Source organism: Nilaparvata lugens, chromosome 3, assembly GCF_014356525.2.
Source record: "Nilaparvata lugens isolate BPH chromosome 3, ASM1435652v1, whole genome shotgun sequence".
In the NCBI taxonomy this organism is placed as follows: Eukaryota; Metazoa; Arthropoda; class Insecta; order Hemiptera; family Delphacidae; genus Nilaparvata; species Nilaparvata lugens.
This window is the reverse complement of record NC_052506.1, coordinates 83,993,298-84,012,758: the sequence shown is the minus strand read 5'-3', so window position 1 is coordinate 84,012,758 and position 19,461 is coordinate 83,993,298. Positions and strand designations below refer to the sequence as shown.

General features: G+C 33.8%; 1 protein-coding gene across 2 annotated transcripts in view; it reads left to right on the top strand.

Annotated features, from left to right (window-relative positions):
- The window catches only part of LOC111054972 (transmembrane protein 198), a 73,421-nt gene that overhangs the window by 29,981 nt on the left and 23,979 nt on the right, over nucleotides 1-19,461 (top strand). For both annotated transcript variants that reach the window (XM_039424870.1, XM_039424871.1), the window contains exons 2-3: nucleotides 9,946-10,162; nucleotides 16,747-16,857. In XM_039424870.1, coding sequence (XP_039280804.1) covers nucleotides 9,955-10,162; nucleotides 16,747-16,857 — 319 coding nt within the window. In that variant the 5' untranslated portion in view covers nucleotides 9,946-9,954. The remainder of the gene's footprint in view (nucleotides 1-9,945; nucleotides 10,163-16,746; nucleotides 16,858-19,461) is intronic.

The window sequence follows — 19,461 nt, the reverse complement described above, 5'->3', positions numbered from 1 at the left end:
TTGCCTATCAACTAGATTTTTTTCTTGTCTAGTCTAGTTCACGATGGTACTACCATAGGGAAAGGAGAGCATATCCCATGGTATGGGTTGTTTATGTTCCAAATTTGAAGTAAAATGTTTTGTTTTAACTCAGGCCGATTACTGTCGACTATTGTTTATTATTACAGTTTTGTTGAGGTGAGAGTGTCAAACCAGAACGGTACAGTATGAGAGACTAGCAACGTCACATAGCTCCACCAAAAACAACTACTAGGACTATCGGCTTGAGTTTAACATTGAAAACTGAGACATAAACGTCCTATACCATGGAATAACGTATTAAGCTATCTTTTCTCTATATGGTACGACACAATAGTAGTGTATAGTATAGACCAATGTATAATATACTATAGTGAGGTCCACGTTATAATGACAGTATTTGATCAACTTTCGTTTTGCTATCCTTGTCTATCATTCGACAAAGCCGGTGGTACTATCCTTTTCTAGGTCCACAACGATGCCAATTATGTTTTTGACAGTGTAGAAATATAATTAATTAATTCAGAAAATCGGCATCGCTATTCTTCTATCTTTATCCACTGCCATTATAACGTGGACCTCACTATAGTCAACTGTTCTATAGTGAGATCCACGTTATAATGGCAGTGGGAGAGAGATAGAAGAACGTTGCCGATCCTCTGTCTTGTACTTGTACTGTACTCTTGTACTCTTCTATTGTACTCTTGTACTGTCTTCTACAGACGGTAGCTGATACAGGTTTATTGATGTAATATTAAGCTGCGTACACATATTCGTGCTTCCAACCCGCACCGAGCACGCTCCTCCCTCGTACCGCCCTCGTACCGCCCTCGTACCACCATCGAACCACCGCCCACGCACCCATCATGAACGTTACGGAAGATGGTAGATCTTCTCGCGTTCCCCGGTCGAACCATTGTTGCTCGCCGGTCGATCATCAATCGCTCTGCTGGAGTGACGTTCGGTTGCGGAGCAGAGCTACAGTCTGTACGCACCTTTAACTGTTCATTCTCTTTTGAAATAATAAATTAAATTGTATTAAGCAAGAAATCATTTTTTTCAATTATATCATAATGTATTTACATAATTAAGATGATATATTTTGTTCATTAATTATTGAATTGAATTGAATTTATCGCCAAAAATCACATGCAAATATTTGTACATATACAATACAATCATTAGAGTATGCAATATACAATTACCTACAAATAGACATTGATTGTAACTTGCACAAAAATAATATTATCAATGTAATATTCGGCACTGCCAACATAAGATTCCTTGTGTGTTGGGAGTGAGTTGCGGTTGACTTATTCTGCTTCAATTCTAGTCAATTATGAAGAGATATACAAACTAAATTAAATAGAGCTAAAGAACGTATTACACCAATATACAAAAGTCTCAAAGGCTACAAAAAAAAAATTAAAAACTTGAGAATAGTACATACTATATGACAAAGTAGTATCCAATTAACCACTGTGACATCTTGAGGCCATCATGAAGTGAATATTTCACAAAGGGAATACATGAAATTATACAATAAAAAAAAAATCCTGTAAGATTATGTGGGAACATTTACAATACCTGGTTCAAGAACGTGAAAATGGAAAAACTATTGCTTAATGTTTTTAGTAACAATGCTTGTTGGATACAATATTATACTTTATACAACTATTAATTTTACATTGTTAAAAGACAATCTGGCAACAGAGCAAAGCGAGAAAGATAAGCGCTTTGTTGAATGATAGACAAGGATATCAATATCATTGCTAATCAAACACTGCCATTATAACGTGGACCTCACTATAGCATATTATGAACGTTTTTTATGAACGGTATAACATCTTGGTACAACATGATAGTGGTAGATAGATTAGTGAACAATAGGCCATCTATCTTTATTATACAATATAAAATGTTATCTAAATTTGGTAGAGTATTAGTACAATGAGTATCCTTAGTTTTTCTTTTCCGGTCAGTGCTTTCTTGTGCTAATAATAATAAATAAATAAAATGAACAAATAAATACTAATAAACTGGACTAGCATAATATGAACGCTAATTTTTCTGTGAATCATGACGAATTTAATTTTATCACTCAATTTATCAAATGTCATATTGGTAGTATAATTATTCAACCCTATCCAGTTGGGTATATAGCCTTGGGAGAGTCCGTTATGAGATACGGTTTGCAAGGTTGGGGATTTGCTAGCAATGCTTATCTTAGGACAATATCTTCAGTAAAGACGAAGATTTTACGTTTGGTCACCAATTCTCAGAAAGATATTTCATATGAAAACCTTTTGAATTGATGCGAGATTTTGAATATAAAAAAATATTTCTGTTTACTTTAATTTTAGAAAATTACTTCTGTAAGAAATATTTAGTTATGAAAGTTAATAGGCATGATTTAAGGAATGAGAGGTATGTTGTACCATTTACTTTCAATAATTTAGCTAGAAACACTTTAATGGTTTTTAACAGCTTTAAAAACGTTCAATGATTTACCAAGATAATTGTGCTGAGTCTGTTAATAAGCGCTTACTGAAAAGAAATTTAAACATTTTGTTGAATATTTACACTTAAGATGTAGCATAATATAATTCATGACTAATATGGATTGTATTGTTGTAAGCCATTTCGTTATACTTTTTTGTATGTAAGTTCAGCTTGACTGTACACTCTTCATCTATTTTTATTCTTCGTTTATTCATACAATAAGTACTACATGATCATGATAGGGAGAGGAAAAATAAGGTAACCTTGTGCTATTCCTCTCCCAAATTTAGATAAAGTTACACATAGTCCGAAATAGGACAAGTCTTGTAGTTGTCTTCATAACACTTGAAGTTTACTAGTAGATATGTGAACTGTAGATCTCACGCAGTATTCTCATCTACAAGTACCTGATTTATAGTCTGATTTTAACTCTAATATTGGCGTATGAAGGAGGCTCCTTTTTCCTTTTATATTATCCTTGAAATGCAAAATTTCCAAAAACCTTGTATATACGTCGACGCGTAATTAAAAAAGGAGCATACCTGTCAAATTCCATGAGAATCTATTACCGTGTTTCGCTGTAAATGCGCAACATATAAACAAGAGAAATGCCAAACCGTCGACTTGAATCTTAGACCTCACTTCGCTCGGTCAATTATAACACTTTTGAGTTTTTTGAGAACTGAGCCAACAATTAATTCGTTAATATCATGATAATATTAACTGTTGAGTAAATTCTTGTAAAAATAACGTTCACTGATAGGCCTATATTATGTATTTATATTTGAATTTACATGTTTTTGTATATGGTACCTTGTCAAGCACCCTTTTCAAGGTTCGCTAAAAGATAGCTTATTAAATTAATAAACTTTTGAATGAAAAAGACTAAGAAATTGTCAAAAAACCACTGATTTATTGATAATTAGAAAGACCGGTTTCGGTTATTACACCATTGTCAATCTCTGATAAACAGTTTGATCAGTTTATCAGAGATTGACAATGGTGTAATAACCGAAACCGGTCTTTCTAATTATCAATAAATCAGTGGTTTTTTTTGACAATTTCTTAGTCTTTTTCATTCAATATGAATAATTACCACAATATCAACTTCTCAACTACACAAAAAAAATTTAATAAACGTTTTTCTATTCTATTCTAAGAAATAATAAAATCTGTTTGAAAATTTGAGAAAAGCAGGTACAGTAGTTACTTTCGAAACTAGATTAAAAACAATGCTGAAAAATTGTCTGTCGTGTAGCTGTTTCACCAGTTGCAGATGGTTTTAACTTGCTTGATTGAATGATTTCTTTGCTGTGTGCGACTCGGTAGATTAGAAAATTAATCGTAACGCGTAGTAATTGCTTATTGGAATTGCAATTAGCTACTTTTCATTCGGTTTCACTTGAAACTGTCGGCAGTCGGCAGTGGTGGAGTGGGAAGCATCAGTATTGTTATCATCGAGTGCTGCCAGTTGAAAGTGAATTTTCCTATAGCTGCCAAATCCTGTTTTATCAACTCTCACCTACTTTTTATTAGGTACTAATAAAAAGATAACCATCAACACACAGGAGACCATCAACTGTATTCATTTTTAAAAGCCATGTCTTGAAAACCATCAGCAAGATAAAATTCATTCTAATTCCAACTTTTACTTCCTTTTTTTCACGGTGGTAATTTTAATCACTTATTATAATATGGAGCCAAATTGTTATCAAATCAATTCAGAATCCCATTTCTGTTAAATTCATTGCCATTAGAGTTGACAATGTTACAGAGTAAAAATGTGATTCAAACAAAACTTGAAGTGCACTTCATAAGGATAAATAATTTTGATTAGTTTCAGGAAATGAGTTAAGTTTCATTTATTGTGTTTATTCGAGTTTATTATGTATTTTTTCATTAACTATTTATTATGTTTTGTTGAGTTTAAAATAATTTTAATTTTACAATGAAGATATATTATGATTTAATAAATATTTTGTGTCAGAGTGAATAACATTAGGTAATATCCCAAAGTGATTATCTTGTTAATTGTCGCTTTCCGAGCAAAGTCTTTTCCTATTTTATAAGTTAAGTCAAGTTATAGTGCAATGGACTAAACAGAACAATCAGTTACAAAAAATGAAGAAATATAATCAGGTAAATTAAGAAATAGAACTATTGTTTTATTGTATGTAAAGAATTATTTTTATATATCCCTCAAATAGCTTACAGTTAGAGGGATACTATTACACTATTGTAATATTCAAATGAAACATAGACATAGAAAAATAGCACTTTCAATTACATATTTTAAGAATAGCAATCAGTAGAAAATAACATGGCCTAACTATTAGGAAAATTATATCCAAAATTTTTAGGTCTCCACAAACTTCATTTTAGTTTATTTTAGATTATTCTAGTTATTTTACTATCATATATTTATAGTTTATATTTCTGCTCAAAAACGACAAATTGAAAGTGAATTATAATTCAACATTGTTTCGTGGCTAATAGTGTTGAATATGTTTATTGGAAATGAAACATTCGACAGTCTGATGTTTTCTTCAGGAACAAAAAAAATTAATAATGGAAAACCATCAGACATCAATATAATTGCAAGCTACCCAGAGAGCACAGAATGGACGTGTGGAATGAGTGTATATGTGAGAGTATAGGACTCCTGTGACTACAAATTTACTTCAGATTTGGAGAGGAATATGCAGCGCAGAGAAATGGAGGGAGATCAGCCAATTACAGTGATTAATAGAGTCATAGATTCAATTCAATTCAATTCAATTTTATTTCCACATGAAATTACAAATTTGTACAATATAGTTAAGTAACAATAAAACAATAGATATAAAGATAAATTACTTCACTTTTTTGTTTAAAATTGTAACATTATTGAAAAGTGGAATCCCCCAAGAAGACTATACGTCTGTGAATGGGGGAGAGTTCCTATGAGCAAGCTTATAACAAAAAGTAAATTAAGTTTGAAATAGTTATAAGCAAAATAATATATACACGCAGAATTGATAGAAGCGCAGTTGCCAATTTGTCAGTCGTCTGACTGCTTTCAGACAGGAAACTTCGCATGTGTAGCATGAGCACATGAATTAAGTCACTAGAACACTGACCGCTTCAAAACGGCAACATTGCGCCTCTGTATCCCTCCGCTGTATGCTTTCTCTGCTCTGCTGCGCATGTCCATCGACGTAAGAAGTAAATATCGGGGCACCGAGCTTATTTTTATTCATTGATAAACAGAACCACAGCCTACTATAGATAGATCTAAAGTAAGCCATGACAGAACACAATTCTCTGAAATGATCGTGTTTATATTTCACAGCTTATGAATTTCGTCATCTTATGAATTTCGGGGATGCGATATTTTGATTTTTCACATACTCACTTTTTTACTATCCATAGCTGTTTCAGCCAAGTATGAATTATCCTTTTTATGTCGTTCAGCGAGTTTTCTCAAGGATGAGACCTAGAGCAATCGAATCTTTATATCATAAACCTACTATGTCCCAAATTTCGTGAAAATCGTTAGAGCCGTTTTCGAGATCCGTTAAACATAAATAACCAGATATAAAAATAGCCAGATATAAAAATAGCCAGATATAAAAATAACCAGATATAAAAATAACCAGATATAAAAATAACCAGATATATAAATACAGAAATTGCTCGCTTAATATAATAGAATTCGGTACAGAATATAAAGAATGTATTCTCTCTGTTAGTATAGAATGTATACTCTCTGTAAGTATAGAATGTGTGAGTATAGGATGTATTCTCTCTGTTAGTATAGAATGTATACTCTCTGTAAGTATAGAATGTGTGAGTATAGGATGTATTCTCTCTGTTAGTATAGAATGTATACTCTCTGTATGTATAGAATGTGTGAGTATAGGATGTATTCTCTATGTTAGTATAGAATGTATACTCTCTGTAAGTATAGAATGTGTGAGTATAGGATGTATTCTCTGTTAGTATAGAATGTATACTCTCTGTATGTATAGAATGTGTGAGTATAGGATGTATTCTCTATGTTAGTATAGAATGTATACTCTCTGTAAGTATAGAATGTGTGAGTATAGGATGTATTCTCTCTGTTAGTATAGAATGTATACTCTCTGTAAGTATAGAATGTGTGAGTATAGGATGTATTCTCTCTGTTAGTATAGAATGTATACTCTCTGTAAGTATAGAATGTGTGAGTATAGGATGTATTCTCTCTGTAAGTATAGAATGTGTGAGTATAGGATGTATTCTCACTGTTAGTATAGAATGTATACTCTCTGTAAGTATAGAATGTGTGAGTATAGGATGTATTCTCTCTGTAAGTATAGAATGTGTGAGTATAGGATGTGTGAGTATAGGATGTATTCTCTCTGAGGCTACCTCGGTAGAACTTCAGTGAAGTAAAATATTAGTAGTCTACTACAATATATTATTAATGGATTGGACGACCTCAATAAAGTGTGTGCTCTAGACTCTACTAGGCCTATTATTGGAAGCTTGGAACAGGTTGAATTGTACTGGTAGGTATGGGGAACGATATGGTGGAATACTAATATCAAGTCAAGTCCCGACGGCACTTATCACATCACATCAAGTCAATGCCCTGCTATCCAAGTTGTCACTCAACATATTAAGATTCACTTCAAACTGTCAGCATGCCTTACAAATGACATCGACGATGCCCATCCAACCAATGCTGACTAGAGTGAATCACAGTATACAGTTATCAATCGTTATAACCACTGTGTGGTTCTTGTTTATAATAGAGTCGCCTACTTTCTTTCACCGCCTTGAAATTTGGCTTGACAGTTGACACTCGGTCTAAAATCATGAAGTGATAGATAGATTGATTTATTTCTTTTGCTATTCTTTTGCCATGCAGTCATCAGCAACGTCAATATAAAATATTCATAACACTTAACACTTAATTTATTATAAAGAATGTATGAAAAACTCCTCCAAAGATAGAAGGGGTTTGCACGCAGAAGATCAGAGCATAGTGTTTTGCCGAACAAAGAGACTGGATAATTTTTTTTCCTACAGTTACGTTGAAAAGTGGCCATTGCTGCACTGATTACAGAACGCAAAGAATCACTTTTCCGCTCTGGTGCGGGAAAATTTTTCCTGCACTCCAGATTTGCAACATGGCAACGCAAAATAGTTAGTAGGTTATATGGAGCACCAGTGCAGCAAAATCAAAATGAAGTTGGTAACTGTGGTATAGTGTGGTGGTGCACGTTATAAGAATCTTGATGGGGTGGACTGTGGTGGATGACAGCAGTTGACAGCACACATCCATTCAAACACACATACTACATTCTATTTTATTTATTAATAATAAAATTACACAGATTTACATTTGATGGATTTCAGGCAATTTTACCCATAATTACCCACTTTTCATATTCAATGGTAACTGTAGGAAAAACTTAATGTGAAATACGTGCGCAAAGTTCCTCTGCTGCACTCAACAAACCATTAAACGTTTCTTTCGGTGCAGCAAACTGTCACTTTGCGCACTAGTTGCACAAATAACTATATTGACTCTGGTAAATCTATTGTAGACCTTTTCTCCCAAGACGTGATGGGACGTCTGTACTTTAGTTGATAGTGTACGTTGGGTGTCAAGTTGTTGTCTTTGGCGGGTGTTGTATGAATGAACCATACCTCTTGTGTTCATTTTACTCTTATTTTTATGTATATATTGGGCAACAACATGAATATATTGGTTGTAAACCGTTAATATTCCAAGAGAAACAAATAACGGTTTAAAATGTCCCCTGAAAGTGGTCCCCACTATTATCCTCATAGCTTTTTTCTGGAGAAAAAAAACACCATAAACATGACTACTTCCACCCTAGTGTAGGATACCATAATGACAGAAGACTTTGTGGAACAAACTGAAATGTGTCATATGCAAATAATCATATAATATAATCCAATAAACAAATACAATAAATAAATACAAATAATCATTTAAATCACTATAAATAATTATAGTGTAAACATTATGACCTATTTTTGGACAATTTCTATCTAAATTTGGGAAAGGAACAGTTTTGGGCTTCAAGCCTGTTGTTCCTTCCCAATCATTCATAGTTGAGAATGATATTGTATGTACCAATGTATAAATAAATAAATAAAGTATAAGTTATGCTTGCACAAAAGCCGGTTACATTTTAATCCTGATTAATTTTACGAGAACCAATAAGAGAAGGCTTTTTTTAAAAGGGGACTTTTCTGATTGGTTCTCGTGGAGTTAATCACGATTAAAATTTTACCGGCTTTTGTGCAACCGGGCCTAAAAGGTTTCAATGCTGGGTTAAATGTTGCTATAGTACGATTGACTTCAAACAGTCAGTATTGTCATAGAGAAACAATAGCAAATGTAGATATCCCATGGTATAGGGCGTTTATGTCGCAACTTTTACTGTTATCTCAAACCGATAGTCCACGTAGTTCTTTCCCTTGAAGCTTTATGGCGCTGGTAGTCTCTTATATTGTGCCGTTCATACACTCTTAACCGGTCAAAACAGTAAAAATCGACAGTAATCGGCTTGAGATAACAGTAAAAGTTACCTATACCATGGGATATCTACACTTACGCTATTGTTTCTCTATGGTATTAGTTAATTGATTGAATGGGAATCAATGATAATGGATGATAATGAATGCTGTCAATCACAAGTGAATTTCACTACAGTATATTTCCGTTGCTGATGTTGCCTCAAATTAAAATGCTCGTAGTTGGTATGATTTTTCGTATTTTGTTATAGGCTATAGTAAGGTTTTCTGTAAGGTTTATTAATGCATTTGAAGCTCATGAAGGTATTTCTTGTCACTGTATTCAAATATTTTGTGGTGTAAGTTTTTCGAAAATATTTCTTGGTGCAGGAGTGAATAATTGATTCAAGAAGTTATTCGATAACAACTTTGAATCATAAAAATTTGGATTTAAGATTTACTGATTGGAGATCATCAAGGTATCCAAGTGCCTTAGGCCCGCCGCAAAGTAGACTCACATTAATCCACAAAAAGCAACCCACACCGTGGGATGTTTTGTAAACCATTGCTATAGAATTATTCATAATCAATCAACTGACAAGTGAATTATTCATTGCATGTGCATTACACAGATGTCTAGAGAAGCCTAGCAATGGTTTACAAATTATCCCACGGTGTGGGTTGCTTTTCGTGGATTAGCGTGGGTCTACTTTGCGGCGGGCCTTAGGTGTTCATTAATTTATTGTATAAGGCAGAAAATTATACAGTATACACTTGTTAACTAAATATGTTGATCATGAAATAAACAAATTTTTTCAATTATTTAAAAAATATAATCCATGTTTTTTATGAATTTCAATTAATTAATGTTTTTATAGTAGTGATTTTTAATGTTGTTATGTTTTGCAGGTGGCAGGCATGTCGGCCGGCCAACTGGTGCCTGTGCTGGCTGGCCCCCCCAATGCGACCGTGGGAGGAGGCGGGGGTGCAGGAGGGGGCGTGGGACCCGGCATTGAGCCCAAATTCGACCCCTGCTACCATCAGGACCGGCACAGCCACATCGATCTCGTCATAGCTGTGCCATGTGCCATGTATCTGCTCTTCGGCACTATTTACTTTTTGTTTGGTAAGTCGTCAATCAAGACAATACTATTACATTACATAAACTACTGTAAATTTTGTGTAGGACTTGGAATTGAATTTTTACTACAAAAATGTACCTGGGTAATTTTACCATTAAGGCTCAACTCACACTTACGCGACTCTAGTCGAGAGCATGTGTTTTAAATGGTGACACTCAGACCAGTCGACTCTAGTCTCCGTGACTGTCACCATTTGAAAACATTATGCTCTCGACGAGAGTCGAGTCTCTTCTCGACCTGAGTCTGAGCCTAACCCCACCTTAGAATCTTATCTAAATGGATTTCATTGAGCTCAATCCAATATTTACCTTTTAGTTTTAATTCACTTGAAAAATCAGGTTCACAGTCTTGTTGCTGTAGGATAGAATGTGGACCAACCAGTGGACTGAAACCAGTGCTCAATTTGTAAAATTAAAGGTTGCGGTGCGGAGGGGCGGGACCTGGGGACCTGAAATTCGAACTCTTTAAAACTCGGGTTTAGATTGATTTTAAAGCTATTATTTGTGTATTTTTACCATCAAATTTGCATATGTTCAATAAAAAATTGAAATGGTTTATTATAAGAGTAGCAAATAGGGAGATCCACAGGACTTTCGACCCCTTAGCAATACTATCTGTATTTTCAAAAGTATATGAAATGGCTGTCGCAAGCAGGTTGACTGCTCATCTTGAAAATAATGGATTATTGAATGAGAATCAGTTCGGTTTCCTTAGGAGCAAGGACATTGTAGGTGCAATTTATGAATTTGTCAAGGTTATGTCGCATGCGATTGACAGGTCGCAACATGCTGCTAGCATCTTCTGTGACCTGTCAAAAGCTTTTGATTGTGTGAATCACGAGATATACTGAAAAAGTTGAGCTTTTATGGAATACATGGCACCGCTCTAAAATGGTTCAGCTCATACCTTTATAATAGGCAACAATGTGTTCACAACAATGTGTCCGCTAAATCTTCTTCATATGCTATAGTCCCAAATAGAGTCCCTCAAGGATCCGTACTAGGACCTTTGCTTTTCCTAGTATATGTTAATGATCTGACAAGTGCTGCACCTGATATAAGATTAATTATGTATGCAGATGACACAACTGCTCTGGCAACAAGCCCCGATCACATCACTCTTGCAAGTAAATTGAAAAGTGCAATGTCAGCAATGTCAAAGTGGTTTAAAGCAAACAGTCTATCGTTAAACTATAATAATTTAGCTCTGCTCGTTATCAAACAGCAGTGAACAGAGTTCATCTTCCAATAATTGAAGACAGTGTTAAAGTGTCCTCTTCAACAAAATTCCTGGGGCTTAAAATATATCAGAGTTTCACTTGGAAGGAGCATATTCAGGTCCTTGCAAAAAAACTAAATCAAGCTTATTTTGTAATTCTCACCCTCTCTCTCTCACACTAGACAAAAGCACCCTATTGGCCGTCTACTACGCATATGTCTACTCATATCTGAGCTATGGAACCATTTTCTGGGGAAATTCTGTTGATAGCGGTAAAATTTTTATAATCCAGAAAAAATAGTAAGAGTCATTTGTGGATTGAGATCAAGAGATTCTTGCAAAGCATTCTTCAAAAACCTAAACATTCTAACGCTGCCATCTATTTTTATCTATCAATTGTTGGTTTTTGTTGAACAGAATTTAGATAAATTTCAATTCTGCACAGATAATCACGGGTATAATACACGTAATAGTAGTTTCATTGCTTTTCCAGTACATAGACACACAGCTCTAGAAAAAACTCCATTCTACTCTGGAATACGTTATTTTAATAAATTACCTGCAGCTATCAGAAATCTAGATTCAATAAACAAATTCAAACTAACAGTCAGAAAAATGCTAGTAGAGAAAGCCCTATACTCTGCTGCCGAATTTTAATTTGTGAAAAGGGGCTGCAGAGTGTAACTTAACTTTTTGTGACTTTCATTCCCATGTGAATTTGATGAGATACATCATAAAGTGTATTTATTTATTTTACTTTCAAGAAGTTAGAACTAAGTCTTTTAAATATAATTTTGTTCTAGTATTGACATGTCACAAGTCAAATGAGTGTTACTCAAAAATTGATGTAATGTGACGATAAATAAATGAAATGAAATAGGTTTAAAAACAGCAACTTTAAAAAAAGAAAAGTTATCAAGGTAGAAAAGAAATATAAAATTATAATGGCAATGGCAATCTCTGTCCCTCTTCTTCCAAGACATGCCGTCACAAACTAAGCCCTGGAAATAACTATATTAATAAAATTTGAAACTAAGTATATTTTTCTGATTTATGTAGCCATATATACAGTTATATTTACAATTCGATTTCTAAGTGAGAGAAATTTTGTTATAAATTTGGATTTCAATCTTTTTAAATTGAAAATTTCTTGTTTCAAATTTTGGGTCACAAAATTTTATAAAGTGGAGGAAACAACATATTTTCTGGATTATTTTAATGAATCAAAATTCGAGGGAGGAACAGTTTTGGGCTGTGCCTGTTGATCCTCCACTAAATTATTAAAAAAATAATTGTGTATCATTGAATTAATAAAATAATAAACAATATATGTACTGTTCCATATTAACACTTTTTTCAATAATTTAATTCATATGAAGGCATTCAAAATAGCGTCTAGCGTTTAGTTCATTAGGGAAAAATGTTGTTTATATTTTTCTATTATGGAGAAAACTTATTGACTTATACAATAGATATCTATGCAATGGAGTGTGTATGAAGTATTTCATTAAGCATTTGATACAAAATCGTATTCTTCATACTGTAAATTGAATCATTAGAATAAAATTATTCTTTAAAATGTATGAATCCAGGGCTACTTTATATATTTATAAAATAGAATTATAGTTATACATTTGAAAATGTATTTTATTTTCATAACCTGAAGATCGTTTGATCACCGAAACTAGTAGTTACGTTACAATTTGTATTCTTATTTTATTATTTTATAAATTTTAAAGGGTACTATGATTCTATTTTTAAAATTATTCTTTAGTGTCTCATAATCAGTAATTTTATCTTTCCCATGCTATAGGCTACAATACTGAAATTAATTCTACTACTTTATTGCATTTGAACAAAACTGCTGAAAGGCTCTTGACCATGTGTTTCAGGTCTCATGTATCACATTTTTCAATCAATGAACATGTCTTAATTGTCTTAGAATTTGTTATTCTGAGATAATATATTATCGAATATCGTTCAACTTTGATTATTTGTTTGAAGACAAGCTATTCTACTCGTAAGCATTCATGAAGGAATGTTATTCACTTTGTTGTTATGTCTTGTCTTGAACTAATCTTTGAGCTCACAATAGAGTTTGATCCCAAATAGAAACAACTAGATCCATGACTGATGCATTGTTAACACACCTAACATTAATACAAACTAGTTTCCAACTATAGTGAAAAGCTATATATTGAAACTTTGATAAATCTAAAAAAAAACAATCTAATACATCCCAAAAAGCAAATTCCTAATTTATAATAATTATTAAATATATAATAACTGTCATCATCCCTTATGAATAACATCTTATAAAAATAAAATTAATCTATTCTATTTATAAATGGAAGAATTGGCTTATTTATGTAAGGGATACGAAATTGGGTTTTCTAAAGTTTTCTACCAACATAAACTTTAAGAAATTCCCTACAAACCTATATCACTTACTATGTTGAAATACACCAGTTTAATTTTGTACAGGCTATTGAAGTTGTCTATTTCATTTGTAATCACCCGGTATTTTTAATATCCAGCATGGAAATCCATCTATTTTTGCTTCTAACAGACCGTTGCAGAGCACGGGTAACATTTGCTCGTAGCTTTTAGAGAGATGGTTTTCATTCAAACACAATAATTTATTCTTTTCCTCCACCTACTGTCTAAAGTACTTACTTTACTCCCTGAAACATAATAGTAAAGTGTCACTTTTTCGCTCTCGGTAGTAAAAAACAGAAAAACTCACTAGGGAGGAAAAGTGACTCCATTTAAATAACATGGGAAGCATCTCTATTTTAAAAACTTACATTGTAATAGGTTAGAAGGTCTAAGCTCAGATGAGGAAGCATATAGAGTAGTCATTAAACCAACTAAATTCAATACCTCAACCAGACATTTGATCAATATATGAAATTTATGTTTGTATGCTAAAATTATTACAAACTTCATTTAACTATACTAAAAAAATGTAAAATTTTTTTATTCCATGTTATTCAAAATACCAGCCAACGAATATTCCTCATTAACTAATCAAATTTGAAACGGGAACTTCATCATAGCTGTAGTTGTGGCGGCCATTGTTGTTACAACTTTTGCCGACAGATAGCGCTGTCGACGGAGAACTGTGATTTCAAGCCAGCTGTTTCTGTTTACTTTTTAGATTATGTTGTAACACATTGTTTGGTCACGTACGTTTTAAAAAATTATTTTATTTGAAGTTTTTATAAAAATGTAGGTGGAGGAAAAATGTTGTGTATATCATGAGTGAAAAATGTTTTTTCTCCCTCAGGAAAATTGTTGACTTTTCTCTCAAACTTTTCCCTCAGGGAGAAAAAACAGTACTTTTCACTCTAGATATACAAATAACTATTATTGATTCATACAATAAGTACATCATCAAAATGATAGGGAGAGGAAAAATAAGTTAATCTTGTCCTATTCCTCTCCCAAATTTAGATAAGATTACACATAGTCCGAAACAATACTGCCACTTTAAACCAACTGTAGATTATTATAATGAATGAACTAAACCACTTTTGAGGTAATCTAGTCCATGAGACAACAGCTGTTGTGTTGTCTAGACAATGCTCATCGATTGAAAATGTCGATAAATATTTGATCAACCATTCTCAATTATTATTAACCACAAATCGAATCTGTTTTCTTGACACAGATACAGTTGTTGCACCTGAATTATTTCCAGCCCTCAAAGTGTCTGTCAAACTGTTCTGATACTTGGTAATTTATACGAGAGGAAATTGAATTGTAACCATGTATGCGAGTCAGATATTGAAACCAGACTCTATTTTCATCTTGTCAGTTTTTGCATGATTGTATCTGAACGTCAAGGCTAAAATAATTTCAGCATTCTATTCAGTTGACTGTATCTAGTTTTCAATCAAATTGATATCTTCAATTTTACTGTCAATCAGTTAGAAAACTAATAATTAAAAAATGTAATCTAGGATTTTTTAATTGTAGATAATTACATGTAGTCTACAGTGGATTCTTCATTGAGTGTTTCGATTAAGGTAGGCGCACACAGATCGTCATCGGACGCACAGGTGCGATGTGGATAGATATGCGCACTCCAATTGAAAACAATGCATCAAATCTAATAATCCGATCCGTCCGATGCGTGCCGTCCGTCCGATGACGATCTGTGTGCGCCTACCTTAAATGTTCACAGACAGTATTATTTGTAAAATTGGAGATGCAGGGTTCGATTTCTGGCCTAAACAAACATTTTTGCCTAGTTGCATTCATGGCTTATTTAGCTATATATAATCAGCTTCATATAACTATGGTGTGAATAAATATTATTCTTATATCATATCATTACTTTGAAATATATTATGTAATGTCTTCATTAGATCATTATTAGTGTAATTAAAAACATGACAAACTGAAAACTTATCGTAAAGAAATCTTGAAGAATTAAATAGTTTTAACCATCCTCAGTGAATTAAGAATCTAATATCGGGGACCGAGCTTCGCTCTGGAGTACTAAAGCATAAAAATGTATTACGAAAGAAGAAATTATAATAACATTCATAGTTCATACGGAAATGTTTTATCTAATCACATTAAATTGAGATTAATTCCCAGAGGAATGCAAAAATTTCCCTCACAAAGGCCTGGTTGCACAAAAGCCGGTTAAATTTTAATCCTGATTAATTTCACGTAAACCAAATCAGAGAAGACCATTTCAAAAAGATGGATCTACTGGAATCAATCAGGATTGAAAATAACCCGGCTTTTTTGCAACCGGCACTAAAGTACCTGATTGAATGATTACAAAAGTTCAACAGCTGAGTCATAATGTTGATACAGTCCCACACACATGAACCATCATCAACAGACGACGATATAATTATTATCAGCTGTTTTTCCAAGGATGAATAATAATTATCCTTTAATGTCCTTCAGCGAGTTTTCCCAGGGATGAGACCTAGTGCAATCGAATTGTTTTATTATAAACCTACTAAGTTATGAATTTAGTGAGAATAGTTAGGGCCGTTTTCGAGATCCGGTGAAATACAAACATACAAACATCTAAAAATATAAACAGAAATTACTCGTTTAATAGTATAGGATATGCAAAATTTCAAGTTAATCAGTCCAGTAGTTTAGACGTGATGATGCGTCATTCGTGAATTTCCTATCCCGTACGTACCAATTATTTCCTTTATCATATTATAGATTTATATTGTTGAATTTTACATCAATGAACGAGTGTAAGAATAACGTGATGAATGGATTTATGTATTGGCAATTTTCATTACAATAAGTATCTATAGAAGTAAAATGTTTCAATTGTATCATTGTCATCTAATTTCTGTGTCTACAGGTTACCGTTGTTTTAAGGCTGTTATGTTTTTGACTGGTTTTGTGTTCGGTTCTGGGATTGTCTACCTGATCTGCATACAAGACAAAATGATGCCACCCTATTGTAATGTTGGTAAGTCTGATGATGAATATTCTTATATTTGATAAAAATCTAAGGGCCGTTTGCACAGTGCCAGTTTAAACTGAATTTCATCTTAAACTGGATTAAATCTATATCAAGTTTCATTATGTATAATGTGATTCATTTTGAGTTTAAGCCAACAGCTGATTGAATCTATATAATATATAAAAGCGAAATGGCACTCACTCACTCACTGACTGACTCACTCACTCACTCACTCGCAGAAATAAAAATCTACCGGACCAAAAACGTTCAAATTTGGTAGGTATGTTCAGTTGGCCCTTTAGAGGCGCACTAAGAAATCTTTTGGCAATATTTTAACTCTAAGGGTGGTTTTTAAGGGTTGAAAGTTCGTCTTTTAGTATGTATATTCTTCTTATTCCAATCTCTTAATTATAATTGAAAAATGTCCATACCATATGTTAATAGTATAATAGAATAATAGTAATAATAGAACTATTATCTAGAGAGAGTACCTCTTCGAAACAGTTGTTAACTGGTAACTAAATTAATAATTTTGTCAGGTTGGCATTAAGTTGAGTTGACTTTGTTAGATTGGCACCAAGTTGAAGATTGAAATGCATTTATCGCGGAAAAAATGATTGGGCACTGCTAATTCAATCAGAGCCATTCCTGGGAATATTATATCGTCTGATATGGCGAGTGAGGCGAGCCCGCTGATCTCATTTTTTACGGGGGTCCAGGGGGCGGAGCTCCCTGGCTAGACGGGTATGGCGAGCGAAGCGAGCCTGACGGCTAGTTCAGTATAAGCTTTCACTGTGCAAACGGCCCTTGGTAATAAAATAGATAATTTCAAACCTTTCGTCAATTAAATTTATCACGGAAAAATCCACCAAACTAGTTTCAGAATCTCTTATCTGGCGAAGTATTCCCTGTATTCAATGCATGAACTTGAAAAAAAAAACATTAAAAACTAAATCACTGACATTATCCAAGATTTCATAGACTTTTCTGAAAACTGATTCCTGGCCCCTGTTTCATGAAAACTTAGAAGTCCTGTAATACAGGAACAGCTGATTTTATCGGCTATATTGAGCATGTAATTGGAATGGTGATTCTCCTGTATTACATGACTTATACGTTTTATGAAACAGGGCCCAGAGTTTCAAAGGCTTGTTATGGATGACCTCCACAACAATACAGAAAGCAGGGTTAGATCGGTGAATGAGAGCGCCTCTTTTTGATGCAATTAATAAATGCTAAAGAAGTACTTATGCTTGCAGGATCAAAAATGTCATGATGAATACATGTCATTCACAAGTTCCATGCATTTATCGGTGGAAATAAAAGTATTTAATAATATCTTGTTACCTTGCACCACCCATAACAGGCTGTGAATGCCAACTGGGAGTAGGTACATCTTTCTGAAGTCATCTTCAAAAGTAAAGAGGTACTTTTGGGCATTTTTTTGAAAGAATATGAATGGCATGATTAATACTTTCAATTTAGTGAAGAGGTTTGTTTTCAATTTTCGGATCAAAATTTTCCAAATTCGTCAATATTTAACATTTTTAAGAGTTTATTAAAAGTTATTCTGTTGTTTGATCAGTTTTCCAATCTTTCTAAATTCAAATGTTTTGTTTATAAGTGTTTGCTCAGTAGCAAAGGGTCGCCGGGTCGCCGCCAACCTGTCTCCCCGACAACTAAGCTCCTCGCTATTTTGATCACAGGCGTCAGTAAATCCCCTGGCAAAATATACCATTGCCGTCAACTAGTCACCTCGACACCCCAACTAGAACGAAGGAGCTTGGTTGTCGGCGACAACTAAGCTCCTCACAGGCTCACGACAACTAAGCTCCCCGACAGTAGATCCCCTGCTGGATATGAGGGGTCTGGTTGTCGTGATCGTACAGAAAAATAAGATCAAATAGGGTAAGATTGGTAAGATGACAATGCTCCAACTATTAATTAATGTATGCCAATCATGTAATAGGTGAAACCAAATTCATTATTTCAATTATTCATAGCATATAACTACAGATAACGCAGATCAGCATTAAGGTGCGTACAGATTTACGCGCCGCGAACATGAGCAGTTCACTTTTAATCAGCTGATTATATCTGTATTTTTACAGAAACTGTAAGATACAAATATAAAAAGCTTGGCATCAGCTGATTAAAAGTGAATTGCTCATGTTCGCCGCGCGTAAATCTGTACGCACCTTTAAATTAATATGAATCATGTTGCATGAAAAATATCCAAAGAAGTAAAGGAATGAGAACGAGATAAATAAATTACAACTTAAAATGTAACAATGATTTACATTTTCGACACTGAAAATTCTTTAAACTTTTTTGAACGACAACGCAAAATACTAGCAAAAGAAGCTCCTTGCACGCTAACGTCAACTAGACTCCCCGACAGTAAATTCCCAACTAGTTCAGAGGGGACTAGTTGTCGGGACCATAGACGACAACCAAGCTCCTCGGACCCTGACGTCAACCAGGCTCCCCGTCTGTGAAGCTGCTCTCTCAGGAGCTCAGTTGACGCCGTCAGTAGATCCCCTTGAGAGTGGTTTTAAAAGGAGCTTTACTGACGGGGAGCTTAGTTGGCGCGTTCCCGTAAACTGGACA